We start from the raw sequence: 21099 nt of genomic DNA on the forward strand, positions 1-21099 counted from the left end.
ATAATCATATATATTTCATAGTTTAATAGGAGTAATTTTTTGTTAAGATTATATTGGTTTGTTCATTTATCATAATTAACTGATCATCTTTTTGGTAGTTTCTCATATTTTTTTTTGTAAATTAAACATATATAATTTAATGTTTCTAGCAAAGCACACATTTGCAAACTTTTTTAATAAGACCAAGTTTCTTTATGGTTATTATTCGACTTAATAACTCTTTATATTCATTTATTAAAATCAGAATATTATCAATCCAGCCTGTGTATCACACGGGATACTATCATAGTCTTTAGTGTATATATATATATATAAGGGTTAAAATAAAAATACATAGTTTTGTAGGAAGAGTAGGAATAACACAAAATTTAAAGTTAAGAAACTATGTAGCCTAAATTCTTAATCCTAGGAAACTATTTGGTATTTTTAAAACTATCAATCTCAACCAGTAGATCATAGATCCAATGTCATAGATTTATTCTTACTCATCCTTAAAAACTATTTTTTATTATTATAACTCACCCCTATATATATATATATATATATATATATATATATATATATATATACATAAAATATTTTTTTCTGCAAAACAAAACGCTAGATGATAGATGAGTATGTTACCAGCCATGAACCAAAAATTTAATTGAACATTAACAGCAGTAAATTTACGAACACAGTGAGAATGGAATTTGGGCCATAAAAATTAAGAAAATGAAGGAAAAAAGATAGTCGAATTTGTCTAATATTTACATGTAGACATCTAACCCTAATATTATTTAGGCGATGAAGTACGTGAAATCTGAATCAGATAAGTGATGAGAATTTATACGATAGTTGTATATGTTTAATTGAGAAAATCTTGTATGAATGTCAAACTATATGATTTTATGGTTAGATTTCCAAAAAAAAAATAAATAAATAAATAAAATCATAGACAACTTTATATACATAGTTTTTAGTTTTGCATTTTAAATGATATTTCACGTACTTTTTTTTCTTGGTTATATGATAATTTTTATGATTATTGTTTTCCTTAATATGACCCAACCCAATTTAACCCGAGAAAAATGACCGAATCAAATTAGAAAAAAAAAACTTATATATCAATTTAACCCGATCCAAACAGTCGAACCAAACCGAAAAACTTTTTTTGAATACCGATAGTTGACTGAGTGTCAACCCAAATAAATTATGGATCCATCACTGAAGAATAGTATTGAGGGGTGTCAGGATAGTCTACACTATATTATAATCAAAACCTTTCAAAAGGACAAACATGTATTATTAGACAACACAAAACAATCATTATAATTCTAGGTTTATTCTAACTTCTAAGTATTATATTCATGCACATATGTGAGTTGAGGCCCCGGGCGGAGCGTGTATCATATTTGGTATATCATCATACCATACGCAATTATGTATCGCATAAATGTATTTTCAAACATAGTATATAGTATTATTTTATCAATCATGAATGCACATCTATAATACAAAACGAAACATTGGATTTATCTCATGTGACCATCTTAATCCAATATGTTTTCAATATTTTTTTTATATCATCGCTACACAAAATGGTTGTCTACGACTAAATGTAATCTAACGATAGATTTGGGACCAAAATAGTATGTCGCTAATTTGTGATTATCTGTTGTTAATCCGTACTATATGGTCAAATATGGGCATACCATTTCCATAGCAAATCGGTTGTGACAGGCTTTGTAACCATGAACTAAGATTTGTCGTTAATCTGTACTCTGGTCAAATTGGGCATAGTTTTGTCATATATGTGCACGTTCGGATTATGTTATGAAGTATTTCTTACGTGTTTTATATTTATATTGCAACTTTAGAATAATTTCAAGACTTACGTAACTAATAATAAGTTGGTGTACCGACTTTTCCACTTACACAAACATCAAATACACAAACGGTCATCACGTATCAATAAATTTGTAACTATATTTTTGTTTTATCATTGTCAATAAGTCTCTTTAGTGTGATAAACGAACTTGCCTTTAGAAAGGATAAAAAATTAGATTTCTTGAATGTTACAACCTACAAAATATACCAATTGACGTATATTTCACATTCTCTAGTTATACAAAACTTCGACTCATATACAATTTCATGTTAGATATACCTATCATATAATATATGATCTGTAAAGTAAGACAACTAACAAGTATTTCACATGTTTTGCATCATACCTAAACATGTTATCATATATTCATATAACTTATAATTATTTTACAAAATTTTCATGATTTTTAAAAGGCAAATTGGATTTTAATAATCTCACATTTTTACATTTGGCCGATAATAATCTCACTTGATAAAATAGCTATCACCAGTCCCACCTTTCACATTAATTGCTATCATTAAATCTACTTAACGCGTTAAGTTTTTTTCAAATTTCAAATCTGATCGGAATGAGGATACGACTGCAAGTCGATTGATGTAAAACTCACCTCCAAACGACTTGATTTTTGTTACTGGAAGTTTAAACACTCGAATTGAAGCATCGTTTCATCGTGTGGAGCACCGTTTCGAAGTAACTTTTACGTCAATCAACTCGTATACTCATTTCAATCAAAAACCTTAAAACATCAGTTTAAAGTTTAGAAGATAAAAAACTTAACGGAGTGAAATATAAAACCAGTGACAATTATTTTTTAAGATAGGATTATTGTGGGTCGAGATACATTACAATAATGCCTTAACGTATGATAGCTACGCGAGACGCTTAAAGGCAAAAAAAAAAACAAAAAACAAAAACACTAAAACGCTCAGCCAAAAACTAAAACGCTCAAAAAAAGCTCAAAAACGGTTAAAAGTAAAAAATTGATCGATTAAAAATCCAAAACTGTTTATTTCGGTGTATCAATGATTAATTGGATATGTATTGACGATTTCGAGATCTTTTGATTTGATTTCATGAATCGATTTAATGAAATATAAGTATTCTTGTACATTAAACAATTATTGTATTAGATCTTTTCTCTAATAGACAGAACTATATTTATTGAGTTATAATCCTACAGAGAATAATTACATCATCATAATATTATTCCAGAGTGAGTATCACATAAACCCCAAATCTCTTAAAACAAATAGTACCAGCTCATCATCACCACCACCACCGATGCACGAAGCCGATATTCACGATCTGTCCGACGACGCCGATTACGCCGCTGCGTCTAAACAAGTAAGCAATTAATTAACTTACGCTGCACGAAACCACTACTTATATACGCACATTATTACGATCGGCGGTTATTTCTAATTAGCTTTTAGTTAAAACTTAGTTGCACTCGATTTCATACTTAATTATGCCGATTGAGTTGGTTATTGAGTGTTTAGACAGGTTTCGTGTAAGTTAGGGTTTCGTTAACTATCATTTTACTTACATTATTGCGATCGGCTGTTATTTCTAATTAGGTATTGGTTTAAGTTATTTGTAGATTGATTTGATAGTTAATCATGCTGATTGAGTTAGTTATTAGAGTTTTAAGCGGTGAAATTGTTGATTTCGTGTAAATTAGGCTTCGGTGATCGGTTTTCGTTAGTTTCTAGAATTCGAATCGAGTTTGTACACTGTCAGAGATATAAATATATATATATATGTGTGTGTGTGTGTGTGTATGTGTGTGTATGTGTGTGATCAGGTTTTAGTTCAAAGTTAGTTGTAGATTGATTTGATAGTTAATGATGCTGATTGAGTTAGTTATTAGTGGTTAGATAGTGAGGTTGTTGATTTCGTGTAAATTAGGGCTCTGTCGATCATGTTTGTTATGTGTCGTGTAAGGAAGATTCTGAACAATTGCAATGACTGTTGATGATAGTAATTGAATAAGTAAACAAATTAGTTCATAAGTTGTATTGGTTGAAAGTGATGGTTTCTTAGTTGATAAACATAAGTTGGTTTAGCAAGGAACCATGTTATAAGTTAATCTGTTTTTTATAATTGACTTGATTTAAAATATATTTTTGATTTGGTGAAGGATGCAATAGATTATTTTTATGCTAATAGTTATTTTTTTTTCAAAAGGCAATGATGTTAAATTCGTAACTAAGTGATACTTTCTTGTTTGGAATGCTTCTTAATAAATTGGATGAAGATACTATAGGCTTAAAATTACCAAAATAACCTCAGTTAAGATGTCATGTCATTTGTATGGTTTGATTAATAAGGAACAATATACGCCCGTATATGCACATATGCAAGTGTGATTTGGTGTTTTAATATTGCAACTATTGTGTAATAAGGCTAGAAAACGTATTTTGTACTAATGGTGTTTGCATCAAACAAACAACTTTGATGCAATCGACTTGCTATTTTTTCTTACCAACTACAAAACTCTGGATACAAAAAATGGAATTTTAGTAATCATGGATACCAGTCTGTATGTCATGTTAACTATTATGTTTTTGTTATTAGTTGACTTTTTATAGAAACACACATCGTGTATACTCAAATACTATTTGTTTTATGTATATTTTAGGGCTCTTCAAGCATGACTCGTAATGACAGTAGCATACGAAGCACTTCTAGCGATGCAGAAGATGCTGAAATAGTGTACCTGAAGGATAATGTGACAATTCATCCAACTCAATATGCTGCAGAAAGGATCAGTGGGCGTTTGAAGTTGATAAAGCAAGGTTCTTCACTACTTATGGTAATGCTCTCTTGTTTTGAAGTAATATTCTTTCTTTTTGTAATACATGGTCTGTTAATTTGTTTCTTATGATGTCATAATAGACATGGATACCTTATAAAGGCCAAAGCTCAAATGCCGGGGTGCCTGCAAGAGGTTAGCTTCATCTTTTTGTTATCTTTCTTCTTTTATGTATATGCAATTATGCATACACGTGTGATTTATTTGAAATAGTTGGATCTGATTGCCTGTGTTGCTTAATGCAGACAAGAATTTGTACACCATAAGAGCATTACCGTTTTCTGATATTCAGTCTATTCGTCGGCATACACCGACAATCGGGTGGCAGTATGTTATTGTTGTATCATCAGGTAGGTTATTACGTTCTTTTGTGATATAGTTGGATATATTATATTCCTTAATAACATCTCCAACTTTACCATGGCGCTATATATTTTCAAGATTTGGAGACGCTATTCAATTTGAAGATAATTTACATATTCATTTCCTTAATTTCCAGCTAACCGAAAGTTTGTGCAGGTCTGGCATTCCCTCCGCTCTACTTCTATAGTGGTGGAGTACGAGAGTTTCTAGCTACAGTTAAGCAACATGTTCCTATTGTCAGGTTGGTTGTTTTTCTTATTTTGGCTTCTTGTGAGTTTCAGTGTGGTCTTTAGGCCTGTAAACTAGATGAACGTTCAGTCAACCGATCGTTTATATAATCCGAACACAATTTTTGGTGCATTTTGTTAAACAAATGATCATGAACGCATTTATGTTAGTGAACGTTCGTTCATCGAAATTCGTTTATGTTCACTCGTTTCCATTCATTTATGTTGATGTGTTTACGTTCGTTAACATATTTATCTAGTGTTAATAACTTTCGGTCGAGCGCATTATTCATTTATTCTTTATAAACTCGTTATGCTAGTTCATCTGTGTCAGTTATGCTTGTTCGTTTACATTCATGAACCGTTCGTTTATACTGTTACGAGCGAACATAAACGAACACAAGCACGATCATTTTCTTAGTGAATGGACACTAACAAAAGACCCCGTTTGTTTTAATTATCCGTGTTTGATCGTTTGTTCAATTAGATTTAAAAACTCTCATTGCAATCTACAGTCAAATTTGTTCAAATACTGGTCAACTGCATAACGCGCCACATCACGCATAAGACCGCATCATGTGATGCACAAATCATGAAATCGCATGGGGTGGCTTTTCAATTTTAAACCTACCAGATTGTTTCTAATTAGAGCTGTTCTATCACAGGTCTTCAGAAGATGCAAATCTGTTTCTAGTAAATAACTTTCAACATCCTCTTCAGGTACAGTTCGTTTCTGCTAGTTTTTAGCCTCTAGCTTATATGACCTGTTATTATTATTACTATTATTATTCTTTTATTTTTAAAACTTTGTTTTGCAGTTTCTTTTACATATATTGTTTAAAAATGTGTTGTCAGAGAACTTTGTCTTCATTGGAGCTTCCAGGATCTCTTGTAAACAGAATCCCTTCATCTTCAGATTCAGGTTCTGATGGCAATTTGACTAATAAGCCTACTTCTAATGATGGTCATTCAAGTAATACGCAACAAAACAACAAACAGAGGCAAAAAAGTCATGATCCCGCTCGAGATCTTTCAATTAATGTTTTGGAGAAATTTTCTCTTGTCACAAGGTTTGCAAGAGAGACAACTTCTCAGCTCTTTCGTGATAGCCTTGTTGACGGTCACGGGCCTAATGAGAAAAGGAGGAATAATTGGGCTTCAAAAGATAACCACTCACAAGAAATGGCCTCCGATGATGAGGAAAGTGTTCCTAAGAGAGTTCCCGTACCCTCTGATCCTTTAGAGGTATAATCTGTCAAAATTCAAGAGTGATTTTAGAGTTATGGAAAATAGTTTAATAAGATATTTAGAAGTTAAAAAATGATGGTTTTGACTTTTGAAGCTTAGAAATGCATGCTACATGTCTAGCACATTATGTGTGCATAAACATGGACTATGCTTTCAGCTCAGTAGTCCTCTTAGGCTCTTATGATGATTGACCTATCACCAAAGTAAAAACATTAATATGTTATATGTTACACTTGTTCTTGCAAAGTTGTGGTTTTAATGCTTTATCATTATTATACTATTATGAAGACATGAAATCCTTTGTTCACAGATAATTAATATGTTCTTACCTTGTTGATTATTTATATTGATTTTTTTTTGGCAGTTTGATAAGTTATCACTGGTATGGGGACAGCCTCGACAACATCCATTAGGGCGTCAAGAGGTAAGGCATACTTTTTGTACATGCTCATGGAAAATCATTAAATACTGCAGCACGATTAAACATCCACAATCAGTTTTCAATATAACAGTTCTCTGTAGAAAAGTATGACTTTTCCTTATTTGGACACTTTACAGGAATACTGTTAAATTGTTGTAAATATATATATATATATATATATATATATATATATATATATATTTTATTTTCCCACTTTGTTGTAACAAGTGAATTTTGCTGTTAAAAACACTTCTTACATACACCATCCTCACGTATCATACAGGTCATATAGCTTTTTGCAAAACATGCCACTGTAAAATCAGTCAGCTTCTAGTAAAGCCATACGGGCAGTATTTTATACCACCTTAAAACGGGCTTGTGTACGGGCTGTATAACCTTTACCACATTTCGTACTAGCCGTTTAGCTTCTGCAGAACACAACACCGCCACATAAGTTAGTTTAAGTAAAATCATAGGGCCCGTATAACTTTTGCACACCACCTTAAAACGGGCTCATATAATTCCTCTTTTATTTTCGCACGGTCCCGTATAGCCTTTTCCTCATTTCATACGAGTTGTAATTGTCATAGTGTATCAGTGACCCAGTGGTGTTTTTATAGTCTGTTCCATTATAAATCCCTTTGTAGTACATCTAGGTCGTTGACTGCTAAGACTTTTTTATACAGTGGTCAACCTTTTTGGATTCTGAAGGCCGTATTGTAGATTCAAATGCTTTGAAAAAGAGAATATTCTACGGGGGAGTTGAGCATAACTTGAGGAAGGAGGTATGTTTATTGTGGTACTATTGGTTTTTTACGCTTTTTTCATTTGCGTAGTAAAACTAAACCTTTCTGATGATGCTTAATTTTTAGGTTTGGCCATTTTTATTGGGATATTATTCGTATGATTCTACATATGCAGAGAGGCAGTATGCTTTGTCAGTTAAGAAGGCAGAGTATGAAACAATAAAAAACCAATGGAAGGTATGTGTTTAACTTTTATATAAATGTTTTATGAGGAATATAATATTTTAGGATTAATTTCGTATATACCCTTACAAACTTGAAAATTTTCACATATGCCCAACTATAAAGAACTTTTACTTAATGATCATTCTACCCATTTCTATTGTATTTGTTTAAACCCTAATTTATTATTTGGAATTTGATTGACATCGATGATAAACAAGCAAGCTGAATCGTCTCTCTCTCTCTCTCGATTGGCAGCTAATGGAACAATCAAATCTGTATGTTCAACTCATATAATCGAACTCCAATCCGATAAACCAAGTATAATTGCATGATAGTCGAACCAAGTATAATCGCATGATAATTGAACGATAAGCAATCTAATATTTTGAGAAACTATTGTTTATGGGTAAAAATTAAGGATAAAAAAAGTTTAAGCTAAAAATGGGTAAATAAAAAAAATTGAAGTTAAAGACGGGCATATATGAGATTGTAAAGTTTAGAAAAATAAGGGCAAATTGGTCATTGATAAAATTGTTTTTAATGAATTGGGTGTTTTTGTTATATTAACTACTTTGTATATATGATATTTTAAGTTTTGCATGGGTGTATATATTATTTTCCAAGTTTGTAGTGGTATATATGATATTGCCTCCATTTTTTAGTTTTTCCAATTTCTTCCTGTAGAGTATTTCTCCAGAACAGGCGAAAAGATTTACAAAATTCAGAGAAAGGAAGGGTCTAATCGAGAAAGATGTGGTAAGAGTATGACCGTAGATTAAAATATAGTTTTAAGTTATTCAAAATGTTTCATTTAGTTGTTAGTTGAATGTTTATTTTTTTAAGGTAAGGACTGATCGATCACTGTCGTTCTATGAGGGTGATGACAATCCGAATGTACGCCTTATGCATGATATATTGTTGACTTACTCGTTCTACAACTTTGACCTTGGTTACTGTCAGGTAATACACTACATTTGTCATTTTGAATAAAATGATTATGAAGGTTTTTTGAATTAAAATTATTCTTTAGGAGGCATTTAAACCGTTTTCTTTTAGAGCTATTGTTTTACTTGTCTGAGACATAAAGATTTAATAATTTTATTAGGGCATGAGTGATTTCCTCTCTCCAATATTATTCATCATGAAAGATGAATCAGAAGCATTCTGGTGTTTTGTTTCGCAATTGGAACGACTTGGGCCAAATTTTAACCGTGATCAGAGTGGCATGCACTCTCAACTCTTTGCACTCTCCAAGGTCATCTCTCTCTCTTTTTCTCCCACTCTGTGTGTTTCTTGTTAGCACACGTAAATTATTTTGTTTGTCAAAACATGAAGCTAGAGGTGGCATATCAGACCCGCTTTTGGGTTAGTGGGCCGATTTGGGTAACAAAATATTACAAAAGGTTTATCATTGTAAAACTGTAGTCATCATCTTTTTCACAATAATTATCCATACAAAGTTTTTAAAAGAGAAAAAGACTGGGTCGGCGCATGATCTGTTTTCACAGTAATTAGCAACTTTCAGTATTTTAGCAGTCTACTCCATTATTATTTTTTCTATATATATATATAGATTTTGCTGTGGTTATGGCTAACATTTTTTTACATACTGAAAGTGTCATTTTGACCTGTTGAACCTGTTAAATGCTTATGTGGACTTTGCACATACAAATTAATATCATAACTATGGCATAACAACTACAAAATATGTTATATGTCTAAACCACTAAAAGGGTGAAAACTTGGTTAGTTTGTTGGTTTTATTCAACAATAACTCTTATATAAACTTGTTCAACATAAGCCTTTAATTGTTCAAATTAAAATAACATTCTTAACAAGCCATAAAAGGTTATAAAGCACAAAACCGCTAAATTATTGAAACTTAAGTGATATACAACCAGCCTCTACAAGGAACACTTAAACCTCATTTTTTATACTGACTTATTATCCATCTTTAACGATTATGTGAATGACATTTGGATTGATATATATGATATTTCTAACATGTTTTTTTTCTTATTTGATACTGACAGTTAGTAGAACTACTCGACAGCCCGTTACATAACTACTTTAAACAGAACGACTGCTTGAACTATTTCTTCTGTTTCCGCTGGTTGCTCATTCAATTCAAAAGGCAAGTCTATTCTTATTCACTTCGAAAGTATCTCGTTAAAAAAATAAAAATTAATGCTAATTATAGTCACTCATGTTAATTGTTATCACAGGGAATTTGAATACAAAAAAACACTAACACTATGGGAGGTTCTATGGACTCACTATCCTAGTGAGCATCTTCATCTTTACATATGTATCGCCATTCTTAAACGATACCGAGCCAAAATAATGGGAGAGCAAATGGACTTCGATACCCTGTTGAAATTCATCAACGAGTTAAGTGGTCAAATCGACCTCGATCCCGTTATTCGTGATGCAGAGGCGTTATGTGTGTGTGCTGGTGAGAACGGTGCTGCCTCGATTCCACCGGGAACACCGCCTTCGCTACCCATTGAAGATTATTCCTCCATGTATTACCAGCAAGATGATGAGGTGTTGTGAAACATGATTCCTGTGAAGGAAGGTAAAAGGTTAAAAGTAAAATCCCGTCGGTAAGTATATTTTTATAGTGATGCATAAATGTTTGTTTTCCGCATGTTAGATCTTGTATTGAAAAAAAGGTTATCTTGCTTATAATCTTAGTAAATCTACGTTTATATTTGCGTGTTATGATGCATGTTTCGTTTCTTATCTTCGGAAAATATAGAAGTGTTTTGTAAGTAGAGGCGGTAATTTTAATTTTGACTTATTTACTTACAAAATATGTGGAGTCCGGTATTTTTGTCTTTAGTAGGTAAAAGAAATGATTAACAGGAAACATGTCAAGGCTTTGGTTATAGCGTATTATTAGTGTATAAAACCTATGGGTATATGTTTTAGGTTATTTACTTTTCAGATGTTAACTGTGTTGAAGTTGGAAACATTAGTGACTTCATTTAGGATACCCAGAAAATAAAAATAATTATTTTACCAAGTTAACTTTATAAATGGTTTTACACGGATGTGTAACGTAAGTTACGTAACCAAGAGATACCACATACGTAGACTTTAAACTGTAGCTGGTTGTTTTTAGCCTCAAAATTGACATTTGTGTAGTCTTGGCCTTTAAACCGAAAATACAGTATCCAAGGCACCAAACACTAACTAGAAATGGTACGGTTCAATGTTTACAAGTGACAATAACACGCCATATTTCTTTACAGCGAGAATTGTGACATCTAAGTGTTAAATGTTGTCTTTTGTTCGAATGTAAAAATTTGGCACTCTTGAATTATAAGGCTTTTAACAGCTCTTATGAACTAGTCACTAGTGTAGTGGTTGTAAAGGAATATCATTCTAGTAGGTCTTTAGGCCTATTGTCAAGTGATACTTGATAATAGGTTGTGTTATCATTTTATAGTAGAAAATTATGGCTAAGTTAGTGTTTAAATAAATCCGTAAGGATTTGAAAACACATAACAATTTAGAAAAAAAATGTAATTTGAAAAATGCTTTTCACCAAATGATGTACATTTGTAGAGTCAAGTGCTTTTAGAACAAAAGATACAAGCCATCAAGACACGACACACAAATTACACAGTTACGCAAACTTATATCAACAATAAAACAACTTACATAAATAATTGTGTAAATTATCTGATAGTTATACTATGTTTAAAATTACGAAGCTTAGTTGGATAATAACGCAACTCATATATATAAATACCATGATAACGGTGGTTGCTTTATGATTTGTTATAACCTTAGTGATAAACGTCACTTTGACACAAGTGACGTGTAAGGGGGCAGCCGCGGGCTGCCTATCCTGACCCAAGTGATGCAAACAGTCTTAAAATGATGCATAATGTTTTTTGGTATATTATTTCTCGCATTTTAAAGTTGGATCTATAAAATTGTAGATTTGCAACATTTTCCTTCAATAATCTACTGTTTATATCATGTGTTGTTATACATAAATAAGATATTTCATTTCTTATTTGCTGGAAAGTACTCATAGGCAGATGTTGTAATTTTGACTTATTTACTTGTAAGTACGTTGCGTTGAGTATTTTTCTCTCTGTATTATTGACGGAGAAACCTCTAAAGGAGGTGTTTGACAGGTGCATTAAAACTATACCTGCTTGTTGTGATCATTTAACAACAATTAAGTTACAAGGGTGTCTAAGGTTGTTTATCTAATTATTTGTGAGGAAAATAGGTTGTTTTGAATAAATAGTCAGTTTGTTTAGTTTAATTATTTATTCTCAGAAAGAAATAAGCTGATAAATATAGTTTCGCATCTACTTATTACCCGTAAACATATTTCGGCCAATCGGTCATTTTACGCGCACCTTTTACCTTTTTTTTCTTTTTTTAAGGGATTACTTCATAGAATAGTAACCAACTTTAAAAGTTGTTCCAATCAGGTTACTAATAAAAACTTTTGTTCCAATCAGGTCATCGAACTTTCATTTTTGTTCCAATTCTAGATATTTTACCTGGTACTCTCAAAAAAATTCAAAAAAATTAATAAAAAAACCATAATTCAAAATACAAAACAAAAACAAAAAAAATTAAAAAAAAAAAAAAAAACTAAAACGTTTCGTCCGTTGTCCTCATTCAACAAACAAAAAAAAAACAACCCGAAACCCGTTTTGACCTTTCCGACCTGGACTCATTCCGACCCGGACACGTTCTGACCCGAACTTGTTGACCATAACCCGTTTCGACCCGAACCAAAACAACCCATCTTAGTCAAAACTTGCTGAAACAAGCTGTTAAGTGCTGAAACGAACTGAAAAATCGCTTAAACAAGCTGTTAGGTGCTGAAACGAACTGAAAGCTCGCTTAAACGAGCTGTTAGGTGCTGAAACGAACTGAAAAAATCGCTTAAACGAGCTGTTGGGTGCTGAAACGAACTGAAAAATCGCTTAAACGAGCTGTTGGGTGCTGAAACGAACTGAAAAATCGCTTAAACGAGCTGTTGGGTGCTGCGAACCTAAAAATCGCTTAAACGAGCTGTTGGGTGCTGAAACGAACTGAAAAATCGCTTACACAAGCTGTTAGTTGCTGAAACGAACTGAAAACTCGCTTAAACGAGCTGTTGGGTGCTGAAACGAATTGAAAAATCGCTTAAACGAGCTGTTGGGTGTGGAAACAAAATGAAAACTCGCTTAAACGAGCTGTTGGGTGCTGAAACAAAATGAAAAATCGCTTAAACGAGCTGTTAGGTGCTGAAACGAACTAAAAAATCGCTTAAACGAGTTGTTAAGTGCTGAAACGAACTGAAAAAATCGTTTAAACGAGCTTTTGCTGTTAAAACGAGTTGTAACGTGTTGAAAACGCACTGATTCGTTGGTCAAAAAAAATTGACCCGAAACCCGTTTTGACTCGTTCGGACCTTGACCCGTTCTAACCCGAACCTGTTGATCCTAACCCGTTCTGACCCGAACCAAAACAACCATTTTTTTAAGTGGCCCGTTTCGACCCATGACCCGTTTCGACCCAACCCAACCCATTTGCTACCTCTGAATTAACAATATAACTAAAAGGATTGTAATTTATTGCAATTTTTCAAAAAAAAAATGAATATTTTTGTATTTTTTTTCAACTTTTGCATTTTTTTTCAATTTTTTTGCAATTTATTTCAATTTTCCGAACTTTTTTTGCAAATTTTCGGAATTTTAAAATTACATTTCGCATTTTTATTAATTTTTGCAACCTTTAAAAGTTATTATGCAAAGTAAAAACATTGAAAAATTAAAAAAACCTAGATTACCTGCTATCCAAGTAAAAATATCTAGGATTGAAACAAAAATGAAAGTTAAATGACCTAATTGGAACAAAAGTTTTTATCAGTGACCTAATTGGAACAACTTTTAAAGTTAGCTACTATTCTATGAAGTAATCCTTTTTTTAACTATAAACTTCGTTGAAAAAGTGCTGGTCTAGAAAGTAGCTAGACCTCACAATCAAAACACCCGGAAATCCTTAAAAAAACAAGTGTCCGTAATTAAAGTTACACCAATCCTTCACTGTATGGTTGAATTCTGGCTAGATGCTTAACCCACTAGAAACTCAAACCCTCAATTTCTCACACAATTCGAACTGGATGAGTTGTTCACTAATTAAAAACTTCATCATTCCTTTTTCATCAACAAACTCCATCTCAGACTACAATAGTAGGTGAGCAAGTCATCAATGCACATATCTCCTTCCATGGTTGATGGCACATTTTTGGTTGAAGATTAGTATAGATTTTGTGTGTATTTTGAGTTGTGTATGTAAAAATGGTTGAAGATAAGTAGTTTTTTTTTTAAATTACCAAGGCCCCTGACAGTCAAAATCCCTCTCTAGCTTTCGTAAATACATCGGGTAGTTGTCTACCAAATTTGGTACCCGAAATGGATAAAAAGGCGACGACGGCGGTGTTGCTTTTTCAGGTACTATACCCGATTACTATTTGGTAATTACCTCATACGCCTTCTTGCCCTAATACTTTATTAGACCAGACGTAATGGTGAGATACAAGGTGTTAAAATTATGACGTGGATTCCAAATTCTAACCAAACACCACTAGACAATAATTCAATGGCTAGTTCATTAAAATATATAAATTTTGTCTATATGTAATAAACTAACATATTTTCATTCATGCACTCTTATAATTCGCTTTATAATAATTTTGTATTTTATAAAAAGAATGATTAGCTACACAACGATTTATATTCGTGAAAGGTGGAAGAGGCAATGATAATCGAAGTTGTTTAACTAGAGAAAACTTTTTATTGAGCACGATCAAACGTCACAACTGAAACTGCTTAGATGACAACCATCACTAGAACATGATCATGTGGAGGCTCATAGCCGGTTGATGAAAGATTATTTTATTGAAAGACAGATAAAAGATTCTTTTCTTGAATACACACATTTAAGTCTTCAATCACACTATATAATTGGTGACGACGATGATGAGAGCAACAATGAGAGTACGATTATATAAATGTACTATTTCATAAATAATTTTTTTTATATGAAAACTAAATAAAACAATCCGTTGTTAAATAAAAATGGTTATACAAAAAAAAACTATTTGTTGGTTATAAGTTGGGATTCAACAATCAAACTTATTTCAAATATTCTATGAAGCTATGGGAAAGAGTGATTGAGGTTAGACTTAGACGAGAAACTCAGGTTACGGTCAACCAATTTGGCTTCATGCCGGGGCGTTCCACCACAGAGGCAATACACCTTATAAGAAGATTAATGAAAAAGTATAGGGAGAAGAAGCGTGATCTACATATGGTGTTTATTGACCTAGAAAAGGCCTACGACAGTGTGCCACGACAGGTGCTCTGGGAGTGCTTGGAGGGTAGAAGAGTGCCCAGGAAATACATAGAGATAATTATGGATATGTATACCAGGAGTGAAACAAGTGTCCGTGCGCCAGTGGGGGATACTGATTTCTTTCCTGTAGAGGTAGGTCTTCACCAGGGGTCAGCGTTGAGCCCGTTTCTTTTTGCAGTAGTCTTGGATGAGTTGTCAAAGTCGATTCAGGGGACTCTCCCGTGGTGCATGATGTTCGCAGACGATATTGTGTTACTTGCTGAGAAAAAACAAGATCTAAACATGAGGCTTGAGGAGTGGCGAACAACCTTAGAGACAAAAGGTTTAAAGATTAGCCGATCTAAGACGGAGTACCTCCACTGTGATTTTGGTGGGATAAACGACAATGAAGACGCACAGATCACAATTGAAGGGCAGGTGGTCCCGCAGGTAACGAAGTTCAAGTATTTAGGATCATTTGTACAGAGCGATGGGGAATTAGACAGTGATGTGACCCACCAAGTTCAGGTAGGATGGTGTAGATGGAAAGCAGCCACAGGTATATTGTGCGACAAGAGTTTCCCGACTAAACTAAAGGGAAAATTCTATAGGGTGGCAGTTAGACCTGCAATGCTATATGGAACAGATTGTTGGGCCATCAAGAAGGCACAAGTGCGGAAGATGGAGGTAGCAGAAATGAGAATGCTACGTTGGATGTGTGGGCACACAAGACTAGACCGAATAAGAAACGTTGTGTTTCGCGAGAGATTAGGGGTGGCGAACATAGCAGACAAGATAAGAGAGTGGAGATTGAGATGGTTTGGACATGTAAAGAGAAGACAGACGACGAATCCTGTTAGATCCGTAGAAAACATTACTATAGAGGGGAGGAGGGGTAGAGGACGACCGAAATTGATTTGGGATGAGAGGATTAGGCATGGTTTGATAGACCTAAACCTCTCCGAGGACATGGTTGATGATAGGAATTCGTGGAGAAGTAGAATTAAAGTTAAGGGTTTTTAGAGAGAATTGAATACCTTAGGGCTTAGACTTAACTTATTTAGGTCACATACCATAATGGTATTTCCCTTACATATATTATTATTATTATTATAATTATTATTAGCTTTTTTATAGCTGTTAAACTATGATCTTATTATTAATATTATTATAATTAGTAGTAGTTTTTATATAACTGTTAAACTTTGATTTCCTTTATTTTGCTTCATACACATGTTCTTAGAGCCGATGGTCACTCTGGAAGCCACCTCTTTATTCCTTTGGATAGAGGTACGGTGTGCCTACATCCCACCCTCCCCAGACCCTACTTATAGCTTTGCTGTCGGTGGGATTTTACTGGGCATGATTGATTGAAAATATTCTATTATTTTATTGTATAATTTTATTATTTGTATTATTATGTAATAATAAAATATTAATTAAGTAAATAAAAAAACATGTGAGTAATAAATGCAATTAATTAAACCATTATACTTGATTTAAAAGCGGCTTTAGTAATTCATTTTTACCTACATGACGTTTTTAACAATTCAGAATGACGTGTTGAGCAACCAATCAAGTGACGACACATTTTATTTAAACTAGGGACGCCCCTCTATATGCCCCTGTGTAGACTTATACGGGACATATAGGACCAGAGGCGGATCCAAGGCATGACTAGGGTGGGCTGGTGCCCACCGTCCGGCTGCCGGAGAGCCGCGTTTGCATGCATGATTTAGTATATTATGACTCGACAATCAGTTACGTGCCCACCGTCTGGCGCCAATCCATGCCCACCGTCGGATTACAAGGGAGGTCTTGAGTTGCAGTTGTCGGACGATGCTGTTGAAGATTGTGAAGATGAGTGCGTGGAGAGAACACGAAGATGAAAAGTGAAGAAGACTTGAGTGTTTTCTTTTTGTTTTTTTTACATACATATATTGTTTAATTAAAAAGCCTTATATAATATTGTATATTCTTTTAAAGATTAACCGACTCTTGATTTTCAAATTAAGGATACTGGTCTTATTTTGTTATTATGTTATCTTTTTGTTTGATATATTAACACTATTTAGGGTATGAACTTTCTATTTTTATATTTTACCTTAATAATTATATTATTTAGTTAGATATATAATTTAGTTTGTAAAAAAAGTATTATTATCATTATATTTAAAAAAAACTCTTTTTGGAAATATAATTTGTGATCCTCATTATTATCAATTATCGTTAAAGTTCGTGAAACATATATAAATAAATAAAAAAACAATATATAGTGACCATCGGATTAAAAGTCTTTAGTTTCGTCACTGAAGATCGTAATATTGATTATGGTGCTTGGTGATAGTGTATAGTAATTAAAGTGGCAAGTACAAAATGAAAATAAAACTTAATATATATATATATATGTGTGTGTGTGTGTGTTTTCTAACTTTTGAAAGGTGTTATGTAAAAGACAAATTTACCCTCTCATATGTCCCAAAAGTTAATAATGCTCTTCTCATTGGCCCGACCCATGTTTAACCCGATCCATTTTGTGCCCTCCGTAGCAAAAAGTTCTAAATCCGCTACTGTATAGGACCCCCGTATAGCCCTAAACGGGACATATAGGGGGTGTGGGGTGTCTATAGAATCTCACTTATTGTTTTGCATTTTTTTGCTAAATATATGGGTGTTGCTAACCACACTGCACACCGGACCAAACCCCGCGTATAGCCCTTACCGTGGCGTTTTATTTGACGCGACTGATTTGATCGACGACGTCGATGTCGTTCGATGATTTGATTGGAGCAGATTGTCGTTGACCACTTATACGCCACGTTGAGCGATTAACGTGGCGTATATGCATATATCAGTTATTCAGCCAGAAAATCTTGTAGTATATATTAGCATGCAAACATGCATATATGAATATACAAAGTGTCGAAAACCCCAACTCAAAAAATGTCGTGGCTGTTCGATGGTTATTTTCCGAGCCCGTCGAGGACAAACGAGGAGTCAAGTATTCCGGATTTGAATCAGCCACCGTCGGGGTTTGTAGATTATGACGGGGAGGCGGCGTTACCAAATTTGAACCAGGTATTGTCACATGTTTATTTGGTTTACCCATCGTCAATCATTTTTGAAATTAGATTTGTTAACAATATATTTTGTTAGGAATATTTTGTGAACGACCATCCGCATTGGGATGTGGCGCCTAGCAGCAGTTCGTATTGGTCACAGCCTCAACATGATTATGGTCAGCCGTCATACCATTTATCAGAAGATCCGCATTACGTTGCCCAGCCTTCGTGCCAGTTTAATACCGTTGCCCAGTCTTCGTATCAGTTTAATACCAAGGAGTCGTATTCCATTAGTCAACGTTTGTACCCATTACCAGTAGGGGACTCGTATCGATCACAACCAGAACAGGACCATATTCTTGAAACCCCTCAAGAGACTGGTGACGAAGATTACGGCAGACATAATTCTGGTAACAAAGATGATGACGACGATGGTGATAATTACATTCACGAGGTGAGGGTGTCATATGAAACGGATAACGTACGAGACCATAAGTTTTGTTCAATTAAAATATTTTGTAATTAGTAGTTTGAACGTGTTTTTAAATCTGACGTTATAACTGTTTCAGTTATTTTCTTCCCGTGAGGAGCTTGAGCAGTGGGCGAAGAAAAGAGGTCAGGATCATGGGTGTGTTGTTGTTGTCCAGCAGTTCTAGGCCAAACGCCGTGGATCTTGGATGCAATCGCAGCGGCGAACCAAAACTCACCGCCACAATCAGGCGTACCGGCAGTATAAAGAAGGGCTGTTCGTTTACGCTAAAAGGAAGGCACGACCGTGTTGGTGATAATTGGAAGCTTCAGGTCGTAAACGAGACGCACAACCACAAGCCGTTCGTCTTTAAGGAGGGTCACGCGTATCTAAGGAGAATGTCCGACGAGGAGGTTTATATGGTTGCGAGGTTACACACGGATGGCTTGAAGACGCAAAAAATTGTCACTCTTACGCAAACGGTTTCCCAGAACCTGCGTTATTGACAAGGACGTATTCAATCTTATAGAGAAGTTGAAAAAAGAAAATAGAGTTGGCGATACCCCAATGCAGGTTCACGTTTTTGAATTTGACTTGTTGCAACGGATGTTTAAAAATATTTATTAACGTCATATAAAACCGGTTGTAGGTATCTGAAAACTTCCTGAATGATAGCCATTTTGTTTATTACAAACGGGAGAACTCTTCCAAAAACCGCGTGGAGGATGTATTCTTTTGTCATGACACGTCGTTTAGAATGTGTCCTGCTTTCCCCCATTTGTTGTTGATTGATACGACGTACAACACAAACATGTACAAGTGGTCGTTTGTGTAGTATATTGGTGTGATGTCGACGTCGAAGTCGTTCTGTATCGCGCACGCGGTTCTACTAGGGAACGCCAGATGGATTTCACATGGGCCCTCGAGCACCTCAAATGTATGCTCGAGGATTCTATTGAGCCCGCGTCTTAGTCACGGACAGAGACTCCGCCCTGATGAATGCTTGTAAACAAGTATTCCCGAATGCTACCAGAAACCTATGCAGGTGGCACATACGGGAGAATATCAAGAAAAAGTGGAAGGGTATCTATGATATAGAGGCAAGAGAAGATTTCGCTCTATTATGGACGGTCTTGTGTGAGTCTCCCACGTTCGATGATTATGAATATAACTGCGTAAAGTTGCAAGAAATGTTATGCAATATTGGGAAAGGAAGTAAGTCATTCGAATTATAAATATACAGTTAGTGTTAATCTAGTAGTACATTTCATAAGTTTGTTTTTGTTTCCTTTTCAGAGGTATGGGACTATATCCATCATAGCTGGCTAGACCGAGACAAGGAAAAGTTTGTATCTTGCTGGATGGTCCGATCGGTTAAACTTCGGCGAGACTAAACAAAACCGAGTCGAGGGTCAGCACTGCGAACCTGAAAAGGCACCTTAACGGGGCCAACAACACCCTCCACGCACTTGAGGCTTATGCCCTTGAGGTTATAGAAGCCCAGAAGGTTGCAATCGGCGCAACATTTGAAAAATCCCGGATTAAGTTGAAGAAAGACCATAACATTCAGGTTTTTTTACATGCTATATTATAAGTTTCAATTAAGGCTCTTACGCTACTTGAAAGAGTATGGAAAGCTTGAAAGATGACAGAGTCCGGACATACGTGCCGACACCAGTTGCGAACGTCTATGGGTTTGCCGTGCGCGCGGTGAGCTGGAGCAACACCTTAATAAAGGCGTTTCTATTCCACTAAAATCGATAGACCCATTCTGGAGGAAGCTAGACTTCGATCCAGTGGTCGCACAGGAAGAAGAACGAGACTTCGAGGCAGAAATGGAAGATCTTAAACAGACAGTTTTTATACGTAAATATCCAAAACAAAAAGAAGTCTTTTATCGAAGATTTGGTCCGTTCTTCCCGGCAACTCAAATAAAAAAGAGCCAGAGAAACGGAAGGACCCTCGCGTGCGTCCAAACATAAACCAGCAATCAAAAAAGATCGAGGCCACGAGGCACAACTCGTATATCCCTTCATCGTACACCCCTTCCTCCTCACAGAACATTGAGCAAACCCTCTCATTCTTGGAGCGTTCACGGTCGCAGTCCCATTCAATGCTTAAGATGCCCCTCCTAAACCATCAAAACGGTCGTCTAAGAAAAAGGAGACAAGAGCTGCCATAGGTTTTTCTTAGTGGTTGATCCTAAAGACATCACAGCGGTAAAAAGGTATAAGAGCCTTGTTCCCAGCTGGAGTTACCCATACGTCGCAAGGATCATAGACGTAAAGCCTGAC

At 34.7% G+C, this 21099-nt stretch overlaps 1 protein-coding gene across 2 annotated transcripts; it reads left to right on the forward strand.

The window, feature by feature from the left end:
* Window positions 1-3076: 3076 nt before the first annotated feature.
* Window positions 3077-10639, forward strand: LOC143594262 (uncharacterized). 2 transcript variants are annotated; one of them, XM_077073612.1, is made up of 15 exons: window positions 3077-3214; window positions 4512-4685; window positions 4769-4820; window positions 4931-5035; window positions 5205-5289; window positions 5941-5995; window positions 6131-6520; window positions 6888-6947; window positions 7631-7729; window positions 7817-7927; window positions 8600-8671; window positions 8759-8875; window positions 9021-9170; window positions 9949-10049; window positions 10141-10639. In XM_077073612.1, the coding sequence occupies exons 1-15, from the start codon at window positions 3152-3154 to the stop codon at window positions 10469-10471; spliced, it is 1965 nt and encodes a 654-aa protein (XP_076929727.1). In that variant the 5' UTR covers window positions 3077-3151; the 3' UTR covers window positions 10472-10639. The 2 variants fall into 2 exon arrangements, with proteins under 2 accessions (XP_076929727.1, XP_076929726.1); XM_077073611.1 differs by lacking the exon at window positions 3077-3214 and adding an exon at window positions 3357-3447 and having other exon boundaries at window positions 9949-10143.
* Window positions 10640-21099: the final 10460 nt, after the last annotated feature.

This window comes from Bidens hawaiensis, unplaced genomic scaffold, assembly GCF_021521415.1.
Source record: "Bidens hawaiensis isolate Kalapana, Puna unplaced genomic scaffold, B.hawaiensis_p1.1 tig00043427_1, whole genome shotgun sequence".
NCBI classification, from domain to species: Eukaryota; Viridiplantae; Streptophyta; class Magnoliopsida; order Asterales; family Asteraceae; genus Bidens; species Bidens hawaiensis.